The 22,493-nt window shown below is 40.3% G+C and overlaps 1 protein-coding gene across 3 annotated transcripts in view; it reads left to right on the forward strand.

Moving 5' to 3' along the window:
* Positions 1–227: 227 nt before the first annotated feature.
* Positions 228–22,493, forward strand: part of KLF7 (KLF transcription factor 7) — a 108,630-nt gene continuing 86,364 nt past the window's right edge. The window contains exon 1 of one of the 3 annotated variants that reach the window (XM_001370333.4): positions 228–1,056. In XM_001370333.4, coding sequence (XP_001370370.1) covers positions 955–1,056 — 102 coding nt within the window. In that variant the 5' untranslated portion in view covers positions 228–954. The remainder of the gene's footprint in view (positions 1,057–22,493) is intronic. The other 2 variants (XM_007501850.3, XM_056807561.1) reach the window with 2 other exon arrangements.

Here is a 22,493-nt window from a genome sequence, read left to right on the forward strand (position 1 = left end):
CTCTGTGCGTGTGTGCATGTGTATGTGCGTGCTGCCCAGCTTCACAGATTCACCGTGTGTACCTCTCCCGCCCCATCCCTCTTGCTCCCTCTCCCAGGCCTCCGCACGGCCGGCCGACTCTGGCCCCTTATATAGCTCTCTAAAAATAGCTCGCCTTACACCGCCTTGTAAGGCAGAAGGGAGATCAGGCTTGCTCCAATCCCGCGGTCCCTTGGCTGCCAAGCTCCGCCCCAGGTCCCGTCTCTCTGCCCTCGATTGGTCTTCAGTGACTTCATGAGCCCCCCCTCCGTTTACCTTACATGGTCACACGTTGCCTTAATGGACGCTTTCTTCCAAGATCCCACGACTGCGCGGAGAGGAGTGAGGAGGGAGGGAGGGAGATTGGGGAGGGGGAAGAGGAGCAGCGGCTGGAGAAGGAGGAGGGGAAAGAAAGGAGGGGGGGAGGACTACAAACTAGCAGGGATGGGGTGGGGGGTGGGGAGGGAAGGGGGGGGAAGCGATCGCGAGAGAAAAAAAAATGCAACCTCCCAAAATAAAGAGCAAAGATTGCATTAGGAGCGAACAGCAATGCAGAAATAGATGGCAGCTTCGTGTCAGTGAGTTTGCATCCCCCTTCCTGGTCCACGAGCTGGAGTGATTAGAGCCCTGGAAGGGAATTATTGCATTTACTACAGTGGAGAAGTACCCCTTTCCTGGCAGCCGTTTCCACTGTACATGTTGGATGCCTCTCTCCATCCTCTTTCACTCTCTCTCCTCTCCTCTCCTCTCTCCCTTTCTCCTCCGCATTGATTTTTTTTAAGTGTGACTGAAACGAAACAAACCAAACCAAAAGGGACCCTGGATTTATGCCTTTTTTTGGGGGGGTGAGACAAACAAACAAATAGACAAACAAACAAACAAAACTGTGGAAGGGGGAGGGTTTCTCCTCCTGCTTTGCCCAGCAGCAGCAGCAGCATGGACGTGTTGGCTAGTTATAGTATATTCCAGGAGCTGCAACTTGTCCACGACACCGGCTACTTCTCAGCTTTGCCATCCCTGGAGGAGAACTGGCAGCAGGTGAATGATTTAAATTACTTGTGTAAATCTTGTAGCGGCGAGACGCTGGGGCTGCGTTGGTGAGGGCTTGGTGTTTTTAAGGGTTGTTTTTTTTTTGGTTGTTTTTGGGTTTTTTTGTGTATGTGTGCTTGTTGTTTAAGAATGTTTCCTGAAACATACATACTCTAACCCTTACCCCCTCACCCCCCACCCCAAATTTGCCGAACCGAGCAGTCGGGTCCGAGCTGTCTGTATTCAATCATAAACACATCCTTACACTCGCAGCCTTGCAGACCATTCCGTGGTAGAGATCCGCTTAACTTCTCGGTTTAGTGTTGGGATGGTTGATTTGATAGCGATCTATCTATAGAGATATGTGCATGTATTGGATTATAGATATTACTTATCCCTGCTTAGTAACTTAAGTCAGGTTGATCGCTTTCAGCTGATTTTGACAACTGGCAGGTGGTGGAAAAGGGATCAGAGAGGCTATTTTCAGCTAATTAGTATGTGCCCATAAAACAAACAATAAAAAGCTTCATTGGGGAGTATTGAAAGGGTGGGCAAGGAGAGAGCAGAGAATCAGTGACAAAAAACACTGAGCAAGATCAGGAGTGGGGCACGAAAGTGCATTTGTTTTAGATTTAGAACATATTTTGAATTTCCGCCCCCATGGAGTCAAATGCCTCTAGCAGGGAAAGGAAAAAAAAAACCCAACACAAAAACCCCAGTCCACTTCAGCTACTGTTTGTTGTTCTCATTCCTGAGAACCCTTTGGTTCGTGCAGGCAGGCACACACCGCTTCGAAAGGGGTGTGGTGTGTTTTTGTGTGTTTTATTTTATCTTATTTAAAATAGGAGCCCTGAGAAACCAATATGATGCCTGGGGAGACCCCGCATTCAGGTCTTCAGGTGGCCTGGAGGAGGGAGAAGTGGGATTGATTGCTAGTCTTCATTAGACCAATACAATGCTACAACACAATCTGCAGAGAAGTAGATAAAGCAATTGTTCAGTACCAAGTGTGGCTAGCTAGCTCAAAATCCTGGTTGTGCGGGGCTCAGCCCTTCCGAGGGTAGAAGAGGGGCATCCTTCAGGGAAGACTGCTGTGACCCTACCTAAATTTCCACGATCTTTTCCCGAGTTATGGGTGACCAGAAGCCAGGAAATCCAGGGAGAGGATCCACATTTTTCCTGTTGACAATATTAACTTGGAGTCCATTCTCGGGAACCCACTTTGCCACTGGTAATAGACGGGAGAGGAACAGCATGTGGCTGCCAGGGTAACTTCCATGCCCTATGACAGCAGCTTGTTAAGACTAATGAACTGCTGGATTTCCTCTTTGCAGGGATGCAGAGCAGGATTTGCCAGCATTAAGCTGATGTGTACCATACTGGCTTCTCTACTAAGTGAGCTTTTTGCACGAGGAGCCTATATAGAGGTGTTGGCAAGACCAGTTCTTTTATTGTACCATTGTTACCTAGCTGGGCAGCGATTAGACAGTGGGAGCTTTCCTCAAGGTTTTGGCCTCCCTTCTCCCCGTGTCTAGAGGTGTACACACACATATGCATGCCCGTGTGGCTCTTCTGTCAGATATCTTTGACTTTGCCTCTCTGTGACAGTAATGAATACGTTTTCACACATTATTAGGGTTTCATTTGTAACTGGCTGTCATAAGACATTTATTAAATGCCTTTTCCTCCTCTGTCATTAATAATACCTGGGTTTAAAAATGCTCCTCCCCCCCCCCATTTTCTTTAATTTTCTAGCAGGCTAATTAAATTGAAAAGCTAATGTAATTTCATGTTGGAACCCCAGCCCCCCAATCCTTTTGTGCCACCGGGCTAGTAATGTTGAATCAGTTGTATATTAACCACAGTCTAGACAAGTTCAAGGGAAGGCAATCTTGATCTACCTAGCATGTCTAAAGACTGACACTATATGTGATTTGTTGGTACAGTGCTATGGAAGGAAAGCGACTTGTATTTGTTACAGCATTGCATGCTGATTAATCATGCGACTTTATTGTGTTTGAAGTTTTCATAGTAATAAGGTCGGAGCGCAAGGCAGCTTCTGAGTAAAGCCTGCTTCTTTCACTCCTTAGTAGCTAGCAGCCTTGGAGTGTGTGAAAACAAACAAACCAAACATACTTGACTTGACTGGGTTATGAAAAGTATTAGATCCATTGTTCCTCCCAGGCACTCCTTCCCTTCTCCTCCTCCTTCTCCTCCTCCTCCTCCTCCTCCTTGCCCCCCCCCCCCAATGTCTCTTAATTGGTTTTCTGATAACAGGAAGCAGACAGACTTTTCTCTAGGTTTGGTACAAACCCTGCACCCCTAACTTTTCCCCCTCTTTGCCAAGGCACTAGAATCACATGGTTGTAAACTAGAGTTAGATTGAACTTGTGGGAGAGTGCCTATAATAAACAAAGCATCACCTCTAGTAGGATTCCACTTTAAACCCTGAAGGCTCAACTAAGGCAGGTACATAACCATAAAGGGAGCATTTATAATAATAATTTACACATGTATGTCTCTTTCTTCTAAGAACTGTGAAGTTTCTATTCCTGGCACTATCTTAGGCCCATTTTATGTATTTTACTTATGTATTACATTGGAAGGTTTGCAAAGTTTGTAATCCCTCTATCATTATGCCCATTACAAATGAGGCCACTAAGGTTCTAAGAGGCAAAGTGCTCTTTAGGTGTTTGGTGCAGGTTTTGAATCCAGGTCTCTTGATTCTAGATCCAGCATTATCTACTAAGCAATCTTGCCTTAAACCAGAGACACAGACTCAGCCCCTTTCTCTTCTAGTATTGCCTGATCTTCGGCCTTATTGTTTCTTAATGGAACATACCAAAGGCAGCAGCATGTAACTGTTAGGTCCAGATAACCATTTGGGTTTTGAAATTTTGAATACTGATTGCTTAGGACAGCTCAAAGGTATTGCTAAACACTGGCAACACCACCACTACTCTTCACCCCCATCCTCCATTCCCCCTTGGGGGAAAAAAAAGACAAGAAAAACTCTTTTGCTGTCAAGAAAGAAGCTTCCTTATGACATGGGCTGGGCGTTCTTTAGAGGTTAAATGGGGGTAATTAAGAGATGGCATTCTTGCTCAGATACTGAGAAAGGTAACTACTAGTCTTAAAAAGAACATGAACTAAAGGAGGAAATCCAAATGATCTCCTTTAGTTTTAAGAGAAACTATGGGTTAGATGTTCAACCCCAAGGCGAATATGCATTTAAGAACTGAAGCTGAACTCTTGTTAAATTGACACTTTTTTCCATGCTGATAATCTAGAGTAATTTTTATGATTAATCTGTAGTGAGACTGATGTTGGCATCAATGATGGACATACACAGTACCCAGGATGAGAATTTTGACACTGGCTTTTCAGGCAATCTGTTACCTGTCATACAGGGACCCAAATCTAGAAAACACTTCCTATTGACTTTCCTAGAATTTAAAATAGAAAATGAATCCCCCACATTAGCCATTAGCCATTCTGAGGCTCTGCACACTTAGGAGCTTAGTCCAAGAAACAACATCTTTCCCCATCATGTAACAGTAAATTATACCGTGCTCATGTGGTCTATTATTTTGTGGAATTTAGCTGACACACAACTCTTAAGGTCCCCAAAGTAGGCTTCTGAAAACTTGCAAGAAAATTCCCAATAACTCTCAGAAAAAGCAGGGCAAAGGCAAAGGTAGAAGAATGCTGGTGTGGTTTTGAGGGTACTGTTCCATTTTTTGGAAAGGAGACAGATAGCTTAGTCCTTTGCTGTCAGTAGGGATGATGAGTTTTCTGGACCTAGCATCCACTTCCAAGATGAAAACTGACTTGTAGCTTTATCTAATGGGGACACTTCTTTCAGAGCTGGGGTTTTTTTTCAGTGCTGAAAATCTTTGGACACTATGATTTACCCTTGGTCTGTCTTCATTGTTTTACTGTGGAAGGAGAAGCAGAAAGTGAGGGTATGCTGATGTTCTTTAAGTCCTATTTGAAACCAGTTTTGCTTCATGCCATCAGGAGCATGGCATGTTTATTTGAAAACCATTTTGAAATTCTGTTAGTTGTTAATGCTGATTCATAATTGGCAGATGGGGTCAGTTTCAGGCCTCTTTTCTGCTTGGAGAAAATTTTCCACTGCTACTGGAAACAAATAAATAAATCAGAGCATTCCTTCCCCCTTCCCCCATCCCTCATTGTTTTAGACTAATGGCATACTTGGCCACTGTAAGAACTAAAGCATCCCAATAATATTGCAGTTTCATCTTAGTTCCAGCCACCCTGAAACACTTTTTAGAAGGGCCTCTGGTACAAGGTGTCTCTGGGGGACAACCTGCAGAAATGGTTGCATTCCAAGAACAGTCTGTAGAGCAACACTGGTTTTGGAGCTTGAGCCATGCTCCTTCTTGCCCTACACAGTAAGGAAAGCTTCCTTCTCTGGGCCCTAAAAGCCATAGTGCTCTCACAAAAAGGAGGACAAAGCAAACTCAAGTCTCCCCATCGCCCATTTTGTCTCAGTCCCCAATTTGCAAAAAAAACCAACCCTTTTTATGAATTATAATTTCTTGGCAGCAGCACTGGCTGGGTGAATTTGTAGACACAAAGGAGCCTTGCAAACCACACTGAAAGCATAAAATATCTGATGCTTATTTTGTGTGTTATTCGTGTGGTCTTTAGCTACAGTATATATATTTCTTCATTTGAAGTAGGGTGGCTGTATTTATAAAAATAATAGAAATATCTCTTACCTAGATTTCTCTTTTTAAAGATAAAAGTATATGTGAGTAATGAGAGCTCTCGGTGATAGGATAGGTTTCAGTATTTGGTCTCTTTAAAAAATAGCAGATGTTCCAATACTCTTTTATTAGAAGGAATCTGCAGTATCAGAAGGTGTCTACTATTGTTCCATCTAGACCTTCCTATTGGTGTTTTATAATGAAAGTGAATTGTTTACTTTAAAGATGTTATAATAGTCAAACTTTGGTGGGGTGGGGGGATGAGGAGGATTTTTAGGTTATTAAGAAAAGTGCACATGGAAGAAAATTCTCATTTTTGGTAATAGGGAGACATCGCTTCCATATTTATTGTCACGAGAAAGATAATGCCATCCTTTTGATTTTTTGTTTGTTTTTTCATCCTAGAGGAGAGGATGACATTGGGTTCAAATCATTTAAAGGACAGAGCAGAATATGTAGTATGACAGTCTTACTCTGCAATGATTTATATATGTATGTCAGGGGCCTTAGGCATTCCAGTGTGAGATTATTATTATTAATTATTATTATTATCAGTATCATCCAATCCCTGCCCAGATCAGATCTGTGAGCCAAAGGGAATATTTGAAATTGGGACAGTGTAAGAGATGGTGATAATAGGGCTTTTAGTAGTATCTCTGTCTTCTATATCTTCAGATCCTTTCCTATCTGGAGAATTGAGTTGTCACTCTATATTTTAAGCTCTCTGTATACCTGGGAAGTGGTCATTACTGAGTCCTCCTCCAGTCCCTCTCCACTGTCAACTTACATCTACTGCTGGGGAGAGAAGAGTTCAGTCTATTTTGTTAGGTCCAAATTGGCATGCACTGACATCTTTAACTGCCCCAATAGCAAAGAGTGGTTACTATACTGCTCTCTCTGTAATTTTGCTCATTAAGGACAATCTTTTTTTATTTTTTGCTGTTCTTGTTTGGGGCACTACTTCTCTGATGCAAACGCTACTGTAGGGGTTATGTTATAACTTTGTTCATTGTATTTCTCTCTGTCTCTGTCTCTGTCTTTCTCTCTCAGATAGGTAGGGCTGGGGTTTGCTGAAAAGTAAGGACAGCTCCCCATCTTAAGTAGCTATGGATGGGGATGAGGTTTGATTTCATCTCTATACACTTTTGCTTTTCTTCCAGAATCCATTGAAGCCTCTGCTTCACTTAAGCAGGTAGAGCTGTAATTTTAATTAGGCATGAAGAATGCTTCCAAGTTTGGTTACAGGGATAAACAGACTAGGTAACTCTTTTAGACTCTTTACTATTAAACTTGTGTTAGATTTGAGGAGAGGATAGATTTGAGGTGGATGTATCTAATTATTATTCATCTTGCTATTTTCACACATATATTGTCATTAGGGTAGATGCCTATCCTTTAAAACACGCATACTCACTTGAGAATTCCTTGTGAACTTCACAACATTGGTCTTCCTACACTCAGGGTAGAAATTCACTGCTGATGTAAGCTTTCTACTCAAGGGATGTGTGATTCTTGTTTGGGGCCTGCTTGTGTGTGTGTGTGTGTGTGTGTGTGTGTGTGTGTGTGTATGGGTGGATGGATGGATGTGGAAGACTCTAAGAACTTTACCTTATGAGGGATTTTTATTTATTTAACATTTCTGAAAGGCAAGTCCCAATGTATGGATATTATAGCTACTGATCAATGACCGATATTGGTATCAACAGTTTATTAGATTTGAATGCAGACCTGGTTTTTATGGTGATAACTTTGCTTAATTCATACAATAAAGGTATCTTGTAATATTTGTCTAAAATACTCTTGCTTTATATTGAAATCAGGGAAGCTTTAAGGCTGATGTTTGATGCCCACTGACTGTTGAGCATACCTGAAGATACTGGTGTCTGGACATGCTTACAAACTGTCACAACTTTGTCAAGTCTTCAACAGATTAGCCATGTGGCATTGCTGGTGCAGTTTTAGCTAATGGAGCCTTTTAAGATCCTCTTAGAATAGTTATAGCTGGTAAGGTTGTTACAAATATCCAGTGTGGATTTGTATTGGGTGTGTATTTGTATATATACATATATATATATATATATATATGTATGTATAATATCTCTGGCCACAATGGACCCCAGGAAATAGCCCTCTCTCAGAAGTCTTTAGAGCTGGCTATTTTTGAGCTGTGCCTGCCATCTGTCACTAAATATACAGGGTTTGTCAAAGATCCCTGGGTAACATATTGAGAATCAAGGCTTTGTGCTTATGGCCTTGTTTTGGAAGCCAAAGGTAAAAGAATCATAGAATTCTAACTCTGAAAGTGATCTTAACGATCATATAATATAATCACCTCATTTGACAGATGAGGAAACCGAGATCCAGAGAGCTTTTGTACCTTGCTCAAGGTCATATAGCTAATCAGGGGAAGAGTGAGATCTTGAACCCAGGTGTTCCCAGTTCCCAAATCAGGGAGGTCCACTCTTACATATGGAGTGTGATTCAGAGTTCTCTTAATCCTTTGCTTTCTTTGTGTGTAAAAGGGAAGTGATTTCCTTACTGTCTAATATATATAAGATACAAAAAAATCTTGGAGAGTAATTCTATAAATTTTTTTTTTTAAAAACTAAAGCTCTCTGGTAGAATAGACATGTTTGGTACTGTAAGTAAACACCACCACATGAGTAATGGGAATTGTGTGTGGGGGAGGGATACTTGGAGTTGTGAGTGTGGGAGATTTGGATTGGGGGTGGTTCTGGATGGAAGATAGAGCTAGCGTTTCATATAGAAAGCTTCAAACCAGAACATGCTTTGTCTTTGACCTGCTTCCAGCAGAGCCTGCAGCTCTAATGGAAATCCACGTGCTAGTTCATGAAAACCTTTTGTGAAGTGTATCTAAACTCTTGAGTAGGTTGGATGAGCAGCAAGGCTCTGCTGTTTAAATGTTTAAAATGGGGGGGGGCAAGAACCTAAAAAAACCCAAACCTACTGTATTTTACAACAACCAACAGGGAAGAGAAAGCTGCAGTTCTCTTTGTTAATCAGATAGCTTTAAGGGCTGGAAATGATGTGCTATTGGCTCACCTAGTCATTCATCCCTTGGGAGAAGAGCAGTTAGTTTTCTGGGTTTAGGTGTAGGAGGAGTTCTCTAGTTCTTTCCTCTTCTCCCCATCCCTAATCTCAGATCAATATGAAGATGCAAAGAAATCCAAGCAGTGTGATTTTGTCTAAATCTGTAAGGAGTACAGAGAAGGGTCAGATGAGCATTTTTGCAGATGCCCATGCCATACTAGGGACTCTTGTCGATAATGTGAAGTTAGGAAGAGCTTAGCTATTGGTTAAAGGGGCCTACCCAACAGTATTAAAACATTTTTGTTTTGCTTTCATCCAGAAGAGTTTAAGGCACACCCCTTTGTCTCCTATTTCATAATAAGGGTGCCCAGAGGTTTGCTTAACCTGATCGAATTCCATTTCTGGTACCCTTGTGTTGTTTTCGCATCGCATTCCTCTTCTGACTTGGTTCAAATAATTCGTTCTTTGGGCACTCAGCCCTGGTTTTTCACTTTTCTAGACTGCTTTCAGGTTTTAAAATGATAGACTCCTATACGGATATTTGTCAGATGGTGGCTGATCCACATGTCCATATTCCTATAAACCGTACTCACTTGAAGCAGGCTGAGCTTAAAGTTGTCCTTCTCAAATAAGTAAGGAAAACAAAGCCAAGGAGAAGGATTTAAAACGGGGCTACTTCCAGACATAGTGGGTTCCACTATGGAAGTAAAGAAATGGTCCTTGGAATGGTCCTTCTTCCTCCCTGCTCCTCTTTTTTCCTGTTTTCTTAACTGATGCTGGTTATCCAGATTCATAGGTTCATAGATTTACAGATGGATGGGATTTTGGAGGTCATGTAATTCAACTTCTTCACTTTACAACTGAGGAAACTGAGGCCCAAAGAGATTGATTGATTTATCTAAGACCTTCAAGGTAGTGTCAAAGTGAGTGATCTGAGTTCCAAATCTAATATTCTTTCCACTATAGTATCAGTCTGTATATTCAGTCTCCCTCCTTTTCTTCCTCCCTCTCTCCTTCCTTCTCTCCTTTTTTCTTCTCCCTCTATCTCCATCTCTCTATCTCTATCTCTTCCTCTCTTTCCCTTTTTTCTTTCTTCTAAAAGGATTTCCCCCCCTCAGTATGGTTGTCAAGGGAGAACATCATGAAGGGAGTGAAGTACTTAGAATTAAATAATGCTTTTTGCGAAGTTCATGAGAGCAATAAAAATTGCAATTATCCATGGCTAAATTATCCTATTGAGTGTATTTATCCATTGGTGACCTCTACCTCAACTGCAGGGAACCTTCACTCACCTTTCAGACCCTGGTTAGCAGGGATTAAATGGAGAATGGTCTTGACGTTGGCACCTAGTTTCAGGGAGGGATAACTCTGGCTGGCATGGAAGAGAGTAGGAGCAGATACTTTTATTAAACCCTTGGAAGCCCTGCCTTTTGGTTTGTCATCTTTGGCCCTATATATAATCCAGAGTCATTGGCAGTATCATAGGGGATGGTGTCTGTTGAGAGGCCCCTAAACTGAGTTTATCTGAGTTGTTGCAGCCATATTCTAGCGGACTAATGCTCGATTATGAAATTTTCATTCTTAGGTTGATAAGATAATCAGAGCTTATATTTATATAGTGCTCATAAAGCATTTTTTCTTAGAACAGGCCAATTTTTATTATCTACCATTTTGAAGATATAAAAACTGAGGTGTCCTGATAGTGTAACTTGCCTACTTCCCAGTGTCAGAAGCAAGAATTGAACTCTCATCTTCTGGAGTCCAAATCCTTTGTTCTTTTCACTATATCAGACTATGTCTACATATCTAACTCTTTAAAAATGTGTATGATCTTTGGAGCAAGATCAGCTTGCTAACTCAAGGCTTTCTTTTTGTTTGTAACTATGAGGGAATATTAAACATTCTTAGCGTACCCTTCTCCTGAAAGGCTCAGAAAGCTTTACTTGGTTCCTGTTCATTAACACGTCTTCCCTGTAATTAGGGAAGAGGCAGGAATTCCAGCGTCAACCTTTCACAGGTAAAGAAATTGAGACAAAGGAAGATTAAATGGTTTTCATAAGGTTATATAGCGAATTACAGGGAGAGCCAGTCCATTACCAGAATTCAGCCTCCCAGTGTAATTCTCTTGCTATTTAGTTATATGTTCTGTTGTTTTAAATTCATGTCAGTGCACGCACCTGCACATGCATGCTTGTGTGTGTGTTTGTAACCTGCACTAAAGAGGCAGAGTTACTATAACATGTATAATGTAAGTAATTAGTATAATATAACAAGTAGTTCAATGATTAGAACAATTTACCTTTTCTAGACCTCAGTTTCTTTCTTTCTTTTTTTTTTTGTAAAATGGGCAAAGCTCCTGAACTACCTACTACAAAGGGTTGTTCTGAGTCTCAAATGAGATGATATGTGTTCAACATTTTGCCAGCTTTAAAGCCCTGTGTATTTTGGCTATTCATGTATTATTATTATCATCATCTAACTGATGTCTCATCATGGGGTGAAAATGACTGTGGGATCTTGTTGGCTAGACCTACAGTACATTCCAAACTTTAGTCGGGTCCTTCCAAGCTGGAAAACCTTTTCATGTGAGATCAGCCTATCAAAGTGCAGAAAATCTTGCCAGCAGAAGAATGGTTGCTTAACAGTGAACTTTTGGGCCTGTGATATAGCCATGATAGTATGGACTAAGGTGTATGAGGAATACTCACATTGATGAAATTATAACTCTTAAAACCATCTGAGCCTCTTCTAACTATGACCAGCCCTCATGAGATTGGAGGAGTTTATGTGATTCTCTAGTAGAGGGAGGACGGTTCGGGCGAGAATATGAATTTATTTTTCTTTTCTTTATCACAGTAGGAGAAATTGTAATTAAGTAACTCTCCAGACTTTTCTTGGGGTTGAGGGGGAGAGTAGCAATGGCCTGTTGCCCCAGAAATCTCAACCTAGTTCTGACATCAGGCTTGATCTACCGGTTCCTTCTGTTTCTTTTGAGACTTAGTGATTACTCTCCCTATTTTTTCCAGCGTGAAAATGATTTTGCCCCTTTTTCTTCCTCCTTTAGAGCCAGAATTAAGCATAGATACCATAATGTAGTGCTGGTTACTACACCTGCTATTTCTGTCATACCTGATGGCTGAGCTTATATTGGCTTATGAGAGTGAATAAGGTTTTATGAGATCTATAAATATCTTGGATAGGATTTTTATTTCATTTTCCCCCCTTCAAATAAGACATAATGGAAGCACTCACATACACAAGGAATATTCTTTCCATGATAAAATGGGGAGTTCTAGAATTGGCCTCTGAAAAGCAATAATTTGATGTGGTTTTTCATGTTGGGAATATATGGAGGAGGGGGGAAAGAAATACACACACTGCCATAAAACTAAAAGATGATTTCCAGGTATTTAAGGTTGATCACACCACCTACTGAGAGATTTATTTTATGTTCAAAGATGCTGGCCCTGAAGTTGTACTCATTCCTGAGCTCAGTATGTTTTGTATTTTCATAGCTTGAGAGAAAATAAGAGAAGGAAAATCCCTGTTGCTTCAGGAGGGCTCCATGAAATATCCTTTCCCCTTCTTTGTCTGCTCTAGTTTCAGAAGTCCCAAGAGAGCATGCTCTCATGCTTCCCTTGGATTAACTGACTCCTTCCCTGGGAAGATTTCTCATGCTAATGCATCAATGCATCTCACTGTTAACATCCTGCCTGCCTCCCACCCCCACCCTGCATTTATCATTACAACAATTTTTTTACAGCTTATCCTACTTCTACTACTAGCTACTGTCAATATTAAAGAGGCTTTTGTTCTTACCTTGTTGCTTAAGAGTTCTTAGAGTTTGGAAACCCTGGATTCTCAATTCAGACACATATACCACCACCCCCTGCACCCCTCAAAATCTGTGTATTTTAGAGCTTCACCAGCCAGGCCTATAAAATAGAAGCACTGTGCCATATTTGCCCCACAATACCAGTATGAGAATTAGTGTTATTCATCACTTTGCCTTAATTCCTCATTTTTCCTTATACATTTGTCTAGATTCCAATACCACAATGACTCCGTTTGGTTTCAATTCAATCTAGCCTGTCTTTATCAGAGGGGTTTGTACTAGGCTCTGGGGATACCAAGACAAAAATGATCATAATCCCTGCCCTTGAGGAACTTCTATTATTACTGGGTCCTCAATTTTCCCTTTCTTCAACTAAAAGATACCTTGTTTGTTTGTTTTTTAAATATCTAATTAGATGAGAACCAACTTGGTAGTGAGGATATCTTGTTTGCTTTTTAAAAATATCCAATTAGATAGACGAGAGGCAACTTGGTAGAGAGGATAGAGAGCTGGTCTAGAAGTTAAAAGACCTTAGTTCAAGTCTTGTTTCTGACACAAAGCAATTGAGTAACTTTAGGCAATTTGCCTACCTCTCAATGCTCTAAGCAACTGCCGAAGACTGTAAGTTTCAGAGATATAAGCATGCATTGGTAGAGGGAGCTTCCTCACTTGGACGTACCTGATATGAATGAAATCATAGTCCCTAAATGAGGAGGTAATGTGTATGTGTATTATATATAATATTGATATACATGTGTGTATGTGTATATATCTATATCTCTCTCCAGATACATACACACATATATTGGAAAAATTGTAAGGACTTTCTACTTTGTCCCAGTTTGAGGTTTTCTTTTTAGTTGATCCTTTGTATGATTTAGTTGAAAGTATGGTCCCATCCCTCTAATTGTCAGGATGATCTTGTTTTAGTCCTGGTTTGGGCACTGGTTGAATTCAATGACAACATGGTGACTACCTATCCTCTCTTTGTAAAACACTCTGTGCTTGCTAGCTAATGAAGATGATACAATAATGAACAGTACGTAATTTCCTGCCTATGGAGTGCGTAACCTAGGAGGAGGATGTGGTGGATACAAATAATTATAATCAAAGCAGAATGCCATATTGTACGAAGATGCTACATGAGTGCAGAGGAAGGAATGATTAAAGAGGATTTCTTCTAACAGTGAATGTGAGAGGTCAGGTGCGTCTTCAAAGAAATGACATCTGAATGAAAGGATTTGGACTGTAGAATGATGCAAAGCCTACTTTCTGGGCAGGGGATTGGGGCTCAGTCCTGCTTCTGATGCTTACTACTTGTGCGACTGTAGGAAAGCCACTTAACCTCCTTGGGCATCAGTTTCCTCACCTGTAAAATGAATGGGTTGGCCTACTTGGCTTTTCAGGTTCCTTTCATCCCTAGATCTATGATTGTTTTTCTCTCTGTGAAAGTGACAATGAGAATATATGAGCAAAGGTGGGAAGATGTGAAACCTAGTGATTATTGGGTTGTGATTTGGGCAAATCATTTAACTTCTGCCAGGTCTCAGTTCCCTATCTGTAAAATGAGAGTAATGGACTAAATGATCTCAAAACCTCTTTCTTTAAAAATTCTATGATGCCAAGATAATTGTGGGTTTTTAAAAATGTCTTATCTCATCAAAAGCTCTTGACGCTAGTTTGATTTCTCCATTACTCCTAAGTCTCCATGACTGACTTTCTTGGTTTCTCCTTTTCATTGGATGTCTTTGTCTGGGATTCAGTTTTATGAAATAATATCCAAATTGGACCTCATATTTTCCTAGTCATCCAGGCTCTGTTGTAGATCATCGAAATCTGGGATGGAAAAGACCATCTGGTTCATCCCCCTGCCTGGGCTGAGCAGTTGCTCTAATAATGTTCATTCCTTATTGGTATTTGCAACATTTTCCAATTTGGAATCAGACACTGAGTTTCCTTAGCAGGCAGCCTCTTCTTGGTCATAAGTGGGTGTTAAATAGGACAAGACCTAACAATAATCTCTAGTCTATTAGGCATCTCTGCAACTAAAGAGAGGGCCAGTTGTCACTGTTCCTTCTGCCAGATTTTAGTCCTTGTGACTGTCTCACTATTTGAGGATATATGGTAGAGGTGGGTGGGTAAAAGCAACTTCCTTTGTAGTCAAGTGTTTGCCCAGATAAAGGAAATAACCTCTTCTGGGCTTCCTTCATTTGGTAGAAGAGAACTTTCTTCAGATTTTTTACTAAGCTCTTTTCCATCTGGATACATACTTCATTTCTGAGGAGCTGTTTTATATGGCTTAATTTACAGGATAGTATCCTAGTGTGGGAAAACTTTAAGAACTATTTGAATTACTTTTTTGAGAAATAAGACACCTGTTTTCAGACCTATGTCATGATAATTTCTCAAACTTCACCCTGGTGTATTTTGCATTCATTTCCCAATACTTTAAGAAGTCTGTTCTCCATTAGTTATTTCTGAATTTTGTCAGCATTGGCTCTCCTTGATGCAACATAGCAAACATTTATTAAGCATCTCCTTGAACTGTGTACACAATACTGTGGTTGGCACTGATAAATATATAATGGAGTTTTTCAAACCCTCATCTTCTGCCTTAGAAGCAGTACTACGTACTAGGCAATGGGGGGGGGGGTCAAGTGACTTGCCCAGGGTCACACAGCTAGGCAGTGTCTGAGGTCAGATTTGAACCTAAGATTTATTATCTGTAGTCTGGCTCTCAATTCACTTAGCTACTCAGCTGCCCCCCTAAATACTTAATGTTTAGATAATATAACGTTCTTGCCTTCCAGGTGTTTACAATAGTAGAGCAAGAACATGAACATAGCTATTTATTAGACTCAGTATTAGATGAATACGGTAGAGATTTAGATAACAAAAGGCTACATGATGTTTGAGGACGAAGGTGCTTATCAAGTTGTTGTTCGTACTTTGAAGATGAAGGATGTTTCATAAGGGTGATGTTATGACTTGCCAATGAGTTGGATTTAAGTGAGGCAAAGTTGTACAAAGTCATTGGGCTCACACTCTCTTCCAGAGTCATTGAAGTTCTGTGGTAGGTTAAAAGATGGCTGGTGATAGTCTAGGATGCAGTGGATGATTTTGGTGTCTTTGATGTCGGATCATGTCTTCTTCAGCCACCTTCATGGCCAGTGGAATGAATTGTTCTCGTCTCCTCATTCCAGGAGAGGAAGCCTTCACTTGTGTGAAATAGACACCCCTGTCCCCAACTCACCTATGGTTTTGAGGCCTCTTGGTTACCTTTAACCTGATTTAGCCCATCTGCTGAGCTGCCTTGCATACTGTAGCTTCTTGGAGCTACAGGTGAGAGTTGGGTGCCAGGTGGATACCAAAGGTATCCCAAAGCAGCCCTGAACAAAACTTAGGAAGTCCCCACCCCAGAGATGCTAACTTTTCTGGAACACTCCAAAAATTCTTATTATCAAGTATATCATGGAAGTTTTCCTGACGAAGTTGGTATTTGAGTTAGGCTTTGAAAGATAAGTAGGAATTCAAATTAGGAAAAGCAGGGAGGGAGACAAGATTTAGACTTACCAGGTCGTTGTTTTAGGCTCACTTTCATTTTTCCTCTATTTTGGAAATTAGTCACTTAAAAAAATTATTCCCTTTTGATGTACCAAGGAAGTGTCTGTAGCTCTTGAGACTCCTGGGAAAGTTCATTGGACCCTTCTTGAAGTGTTAACATCATTTAATCATGCTAAACATACTGGAAAACCTGAACATATTTCCATTCTCTTCTATCAAAATTCTGTCCTCTGTCTTCTGAATATATTTTAGAATAAGATTTTTTAGTGGTAATTTTATAATATACTAAATCACAAGGTGAAATAAACAGTTTTCTTTGTAGAGGAAGGGGGGAAAGCACACTCAGATTTGTTTTCATGCTGAAATATGTCTCTTTGTTCCATTCTTCAACTATTATATTCTTGGTTCCTTTGTTTCTCTCCCCCTGCCCACAAAGGCTAAGGATACAAGATCATAGTATCTAGTACTAGAAAGAACCTCAGAAATTATCTTGCCCAACACCTCCCCCCATTTTGAAGTTGAGGAAACTGAGGCCCATGAAGGTTAAATTTCAGATGCTCTTAGATATGGAGCTAGAAGGAACCTTAGGAAACAGTCTCATAATTTTTGATCTTCAATTTGATTTAAATCTTAACTTTTAAAAGCATTTTAGGACCCTCATGGATTCTACTTTCTATAAATTTATTAATCTCTTGAAATTATTTTCCTCATATATTTTTACTCTTAGATTTGAGGGATCCTAGACCTAACTTAGAAAGGATCCTAAGCATCATGAAGCCCAAATACTTCATTTTACAATTAAAGAAGCTATTCCCAGAATTTAGTTCTTTCTAATTTCATTTTAATGAAGTCGTTGATTCAGTTTAACAATGGAAAAACTTTTTAAAATGAAAATTAAGTTAAAATAATTTTTTAAATTAAAGATTTTAAGTTTTCTTTAGATTGTATTTTATTTTTGTGATTTAAAATTTGCCTTAAAGTATCTGGATTTTGACAAAAAAATAATCTTTGTAATGCCTTCTTATAGGCTATAGCTCATGTGGGAGGAAAGATCAGGGGGGAATATATATTTGCCTATGCTTATAAGTAGGCACTACAAAGATGATTTTTTGTCAAAAATTCAGGTAATTTAATGCAATTTTTAAATCACAAAAATAAAATGCAAGGCTGAATATTGACTTAGAATATCACTAATTAACATCATCTAGGTTGCATTATATTTTCATTTATTTCATTAAACATTTCCCCATTACATTTTAATCTGGTTCAGGCTGCACTCTGGGGTTTCCAAGGCTTCATGTGCTATGGACTTTGAGTTTGACCCATCTGACCAAGAATTCACAAAAGTAGCAGAGGGCCAAGTCTTTTGCTGCTATATATAGTTGCATTAGTCCCATGGTATTTCTTCCGCTGTAGGGGTCACATGTACAGTCCTCCTTTTTTTTTTTAAACTCTTACCTTCTGTCTTAGAATCAATACTAAATATTATTTCCAAGGCAGAAGAATGGTAAAAGCCAGACAATGGGGGTTGAGTGACTTGCCCAGGGTCACACAGCTAGGAAGTGTCTGAGGTAAGATTCGACCTCAGGACCTCCCTGACTCTTAGCCCATTGAGCCATCTAGCTACTCCTTCTTTTTCTTAATGAAATGTTGTTTGGAAACTCTCCTCCCTGGAATGTCAAACCCTTGGACCCTTGAACTTGGGATTCTTAGAATGACTCCTCTGAGACCCTGATGCTCAGAGACACCCTTTCTCTTGCTGGAATGCTGGACTCAGTGTTTGTGCTGCCCAGGATATACGCCTTCCTCTGTATAGCAGACTGGGGCTCAGAAGCTTTCACCATTCAGATCCTGTGATTCTCCTCTCTAGTGTTGCCATCTTTCAGATGGAATTCATGCCACTGCTTCTTCTGAGGCCAGGGACACAACATGGGGTCCAGGACATCTCCAGTTCATTTTCGAGCGAGTGAGAGATCATTCCATTCCCATATGCTTCTGCCTCAAGGCAGCCATTAGTAGCTCTTGGAGGGGTGACAGTATTTGTTGAATTGAACTATTCATTTCTGGATGCTGCAGGTTTTATTAGAAAGCATAGGCTATGCAAAAAAAAGTCACACCATGACTACCTCTACATAGACAATAGGCTCCGTTCAGACCTAGGTAGATTCCATCTTGGTGCCCATATCTATTCATTCCTCTGGTGCTCTCTTTGTTTCTGGATGTTTGGCGTTCTTCCTGACCCACAGTAATTATGGCTTGTGGATCAGAGGTAACAGTCCCCATTAGTGTGCTGTGAACTTGGGTATTAGATATTTATGAGCCAGCAAAGTGCAATGGGCTATTTCTGGCTAAGCACATTTGGGCAAGCCTGGAGTGCGAGCCCCCCAAGGCTAACTTCCCCCATGCTAGTCTAGCACCCCTGCTGAACTGAGGTAGTGATAAGTGCTAAAGAAATGGTCAGCCTCCCGGGGAGACAACAGCACCACTGGGTTCAGGCACAATGGCAGATTTTCTGTTTTAAATTACCTTTCATTACTCTCTCTGGAAGATCCTAACACACACACACACACACACACACACACACACACACACACACACACACACGATACGTGTGTGTGTGTGTGTGTATATACAATCCACATATTCACACATCACACATACATTCACACACATGATGGATACCCAGGGGACCTTGTATCATAGAAGGGATCATATATACCAGTTGTTTGCCTCAGTGAATCAATTTATCAGAGGAGGAGCAGGAAGGAGTTAGTAGCAGTAATAATTATTTTTAATTCATTTGCTGCCATTTTCAAGGCTCCTTACAAAGCTTTGTGAAGTAGGTTGGTTATGCAAGTATTATTCCCATTTTGGAGAATTTTAATTCAATTTAACATCATTTTTAACTACCTACTATGTGCCAGGCACTCTGTTAGCCACTAGGGCTACAAATAAACAAAAATTAAATTAAACCATTTTCCCTTAAAAAGCTGATCTTCTACTAGACAACTATTACATGTGCCTAAATGCAAAATATAATTAAAGTAATTTAAAGGGTAGGAGATTGGGAGATGTTTGGGCAAACCGAGGCTGAAGGAGGTTATGAGATTCAACTAACAATTACATGGTTTCTCAGTGGTAGAACAAGGACTGAGACCCAGACCTTCACTTCAGATCTGTTAGCAACTGAGGTTCCTATCCAGGAAAAGGTACAAACATTTGGAATGGAGCAGTGCATCTGCCTGGATTACACGATCAGAAGGAGAGCATAACTAAAGAGAACAGATCTCAGATCTTCAGTGTTACAGATCACAGGAGCATGGACTGATAGCTGAAAGTGAAATTAGAGGTCACTTGGTGGTGGTCAGTCATTTCAGTCATGTCTGACTCTCCTTGACCCTATTTGGGGTTTTCTTGGCAATATACTCAAGTGGTTTGACATTGATTTCCTTCTCAAGTTCATTTTATAGACGAGGATACTGAGGCAAACAGGTGCCTTGTCCAGGGTCACATAGCTAGGAGATATCCAAGGCTAGATCTGAACTCAGGTTTTCCTGACTTTAGGCTCAGTGTTCTATCCACTGTGCCACCTACCTGCTCCTAGAAGTCATTTAGTCTCTTTGTTTTATTTTGCATATGAGGAAACCAAGGCCCAGAGAGTTCAAATGACTTTCCCAAGATCATATAGCAGATATGATATATACATTACATATACCTTGATATATATATATTCCCTACCATATTTGCATGTGATGTGTCATAATATAAAAATCACACATATGATATAGATATATGTATTATATATATCATATATGTATATAGTCCATATCATCTGGTAGAGCTGGGATTAGAACCTGGGTCCCTTGATTCCAAATTCACTCTACCATGATACTTATTTAGCATTTTTTTTAAAAGTCCCATTTTAGGAGCCAACACTTTAGACAGAAATTCTAAAAGGCTAGAGATGAGACACCTTGAAAGCCAAGTTGTCAAAGGTTAATATTCTCCTTGCCTTCGTGGGTTGAGCTGTCCTATTTCTGAGCATCCAGCATTCTTAAAGCCTTAGTTGAAGCCTTCAGTGACCAGATAAACAGTGCTTGCAGCAATATGCAGAAAGGAGTGGAAATATGATCAAGCCCCCATATGAGTCCATTGCTGTCACTGCTTCCATCCTTGGCCTCTTTCTCAAAACTTCTAGGCGGAAATACTATGAAGTTGTACCTGGGCATGTCTGTTTTTGTCTCCTGACTACTCTGCTTAGTGGCTTCCATATAGTAGTTAACCTGCTGAATTTCTTGAGTGCAGTGGAATGGGTTTGGCACCAGCATCTCTGCCAGGGTTCCTCTGGGATTTCTTAGGTTGTTATGGCTCTTATTTATCTCTTGGATAAGAAATGTGGAGCTGGCCAACTCATGGACATAAAGGCAGGTGTTGATTTCCAACCATCAGGATTTGGGTCATGTAATCAAACAAAGTATTGCATTACTTTACACGGAAAATTATACCATCTTGGTCTTCCTATCCATAAGAAGCTTTGAAACTCTTTGGATGCAATGAGGAATGGGATTTTCTGGTATAGGTGTGTTTATAAAAAGGCACATGATGGGATCAGGAAGTCCTGGGTTCAAGTCTCACCTCAGATACTTTCTAGATATGTGACCCTGGGCAAGTCATTTAACCCCAATAACCTTGCCTAAGCTCTTCTGCCTTAGAACTAATGCTTCATATGAATTCTAAGACAGATAGTAAAGGTTTAAAAAAAGCAACTCTTTTTTGCACCCTAGGTAGTTGTACATTTTGCCTAGCTCTAGTTCTAGTTTTTTTCAACCAACCAATCATGCAGAATGGACACTTGTTGCCATGAATTGGGTCCCCATTAAACACACATAAACAGCCAAACCTTGTCCTAAAAGATTCCCAACTGGTTCTCAAAAGTAAACACATTTTTATTTTAAGGAGATACAAACCATTTAAAAAATAACTGTTCAAGAACTGACTTTAAAAGAAATGATGGCTTTGATCAAGCTCTTGGGTTCCAAGTGCCTTTGGCTGAGGGATGCAGTTTATCGCAGCCAATAGCTTTGTTTGAAAACTGTTTTATTACTAACAAAAAAAAAATACCATAAAAGTACTTCAAGACAGGCCTGAAGTTAAAACTATTATAAATGACTGGCTTTGGAAACAGTGGTGGCAAAGGCTGCTGATGTTAACTGTTGAACACATCTTTTCAAAGTGCTTCATCAACATTAATTAGCTTGTTTTCCCTTTCTGTTTTTGTTTTTGATTTTTTTTAATGTTCCTTTGCTGTGGTTTTTCCCCAGGTAACCTTCTAGCTCTTCCATTTAAGGTCATTCCTTCTCCTATCCTTGCCTTAGGGCAAGAGACAGGTGAAGTGAAGAGAGTGGTATAGAATTGTGGAGGGGAAGAGAGAAGCAGAAGGGAAATGATCTCAGGGGTAATCATCAGGAGAGCTTCCTGTTGGATGGGGTAAAGGAACAAAGCACCTTCATGTATTTGGATCTCTGCCTCCCCCTTCTCTTCCCCAATTTTCCCTACAAGACAAATTATATCTGATTTGTCATTCCTTTCTTTATGTTGACTTTGATTTCTGTCAAAATGTTGAGGCCCCTGAGAAGGACACTTTAAAGATATTATCAAACTTTTTTTAAATCCCTCATCATCTCTCTTAAAATGGATACTAAATTTTGGTTCTAAGACAGAGAGGAGTAAGGGTTGGACAATTGGGGTTATGTGATGTGCTCAGGGTCTTGCTAGGAAGTGTCTGAGGCTAGATTTGAACCCAGGACCCCCATCTCTAGTCCTGGCTCTCAATCCACTGCTATCAATGGCACCTAGCTGCCCCAGCCTTTTTATACTAGGTACACTCGCGTGCGCGCACACATACACGCACACATACACACACACACACACACACACACACACACACCCTACTTCAGAATAACTGATCTATTGGAGTATTTTTGATAAGGAGGAGAGAAAATTGATTGCAAAGTCTTGTAGCTGAGTGGAAGAAGGGGTTCATGTAGCAAAGGAAAAGATATGAAATCTGTAGGGGAAGAAAGAGAGGATTTTCCCCAGAGTCTATGAAGGCACCTTTTTTGGTAGTCAAGAAGCTACTGCAAGGGGTTCTTCAGTTTTGTTTTTTCAATGTGTCACGGACTTCTTTGGCAGTCTAGTGAAGCTTAGGCATTGAAATACATAAAATCAAATTGATGGGACTACAAAATTGGAATAATGGT

The sequence above is a fragment of the Monodelphis domestica genome, chromosome 8, assembly GCF_027887165.1.
Source record: "Monodelphis domestica isolate mMonDom1 chromosome 8, mMonDom1.pri, whole genome shotgun sequence".
Lineage (NCBI taxonomy): Eukaryota > Metazoa > Chordata > Mammalia > Didelphimorphia > Didelphidae > Monodelphis > Monodelphis domestica.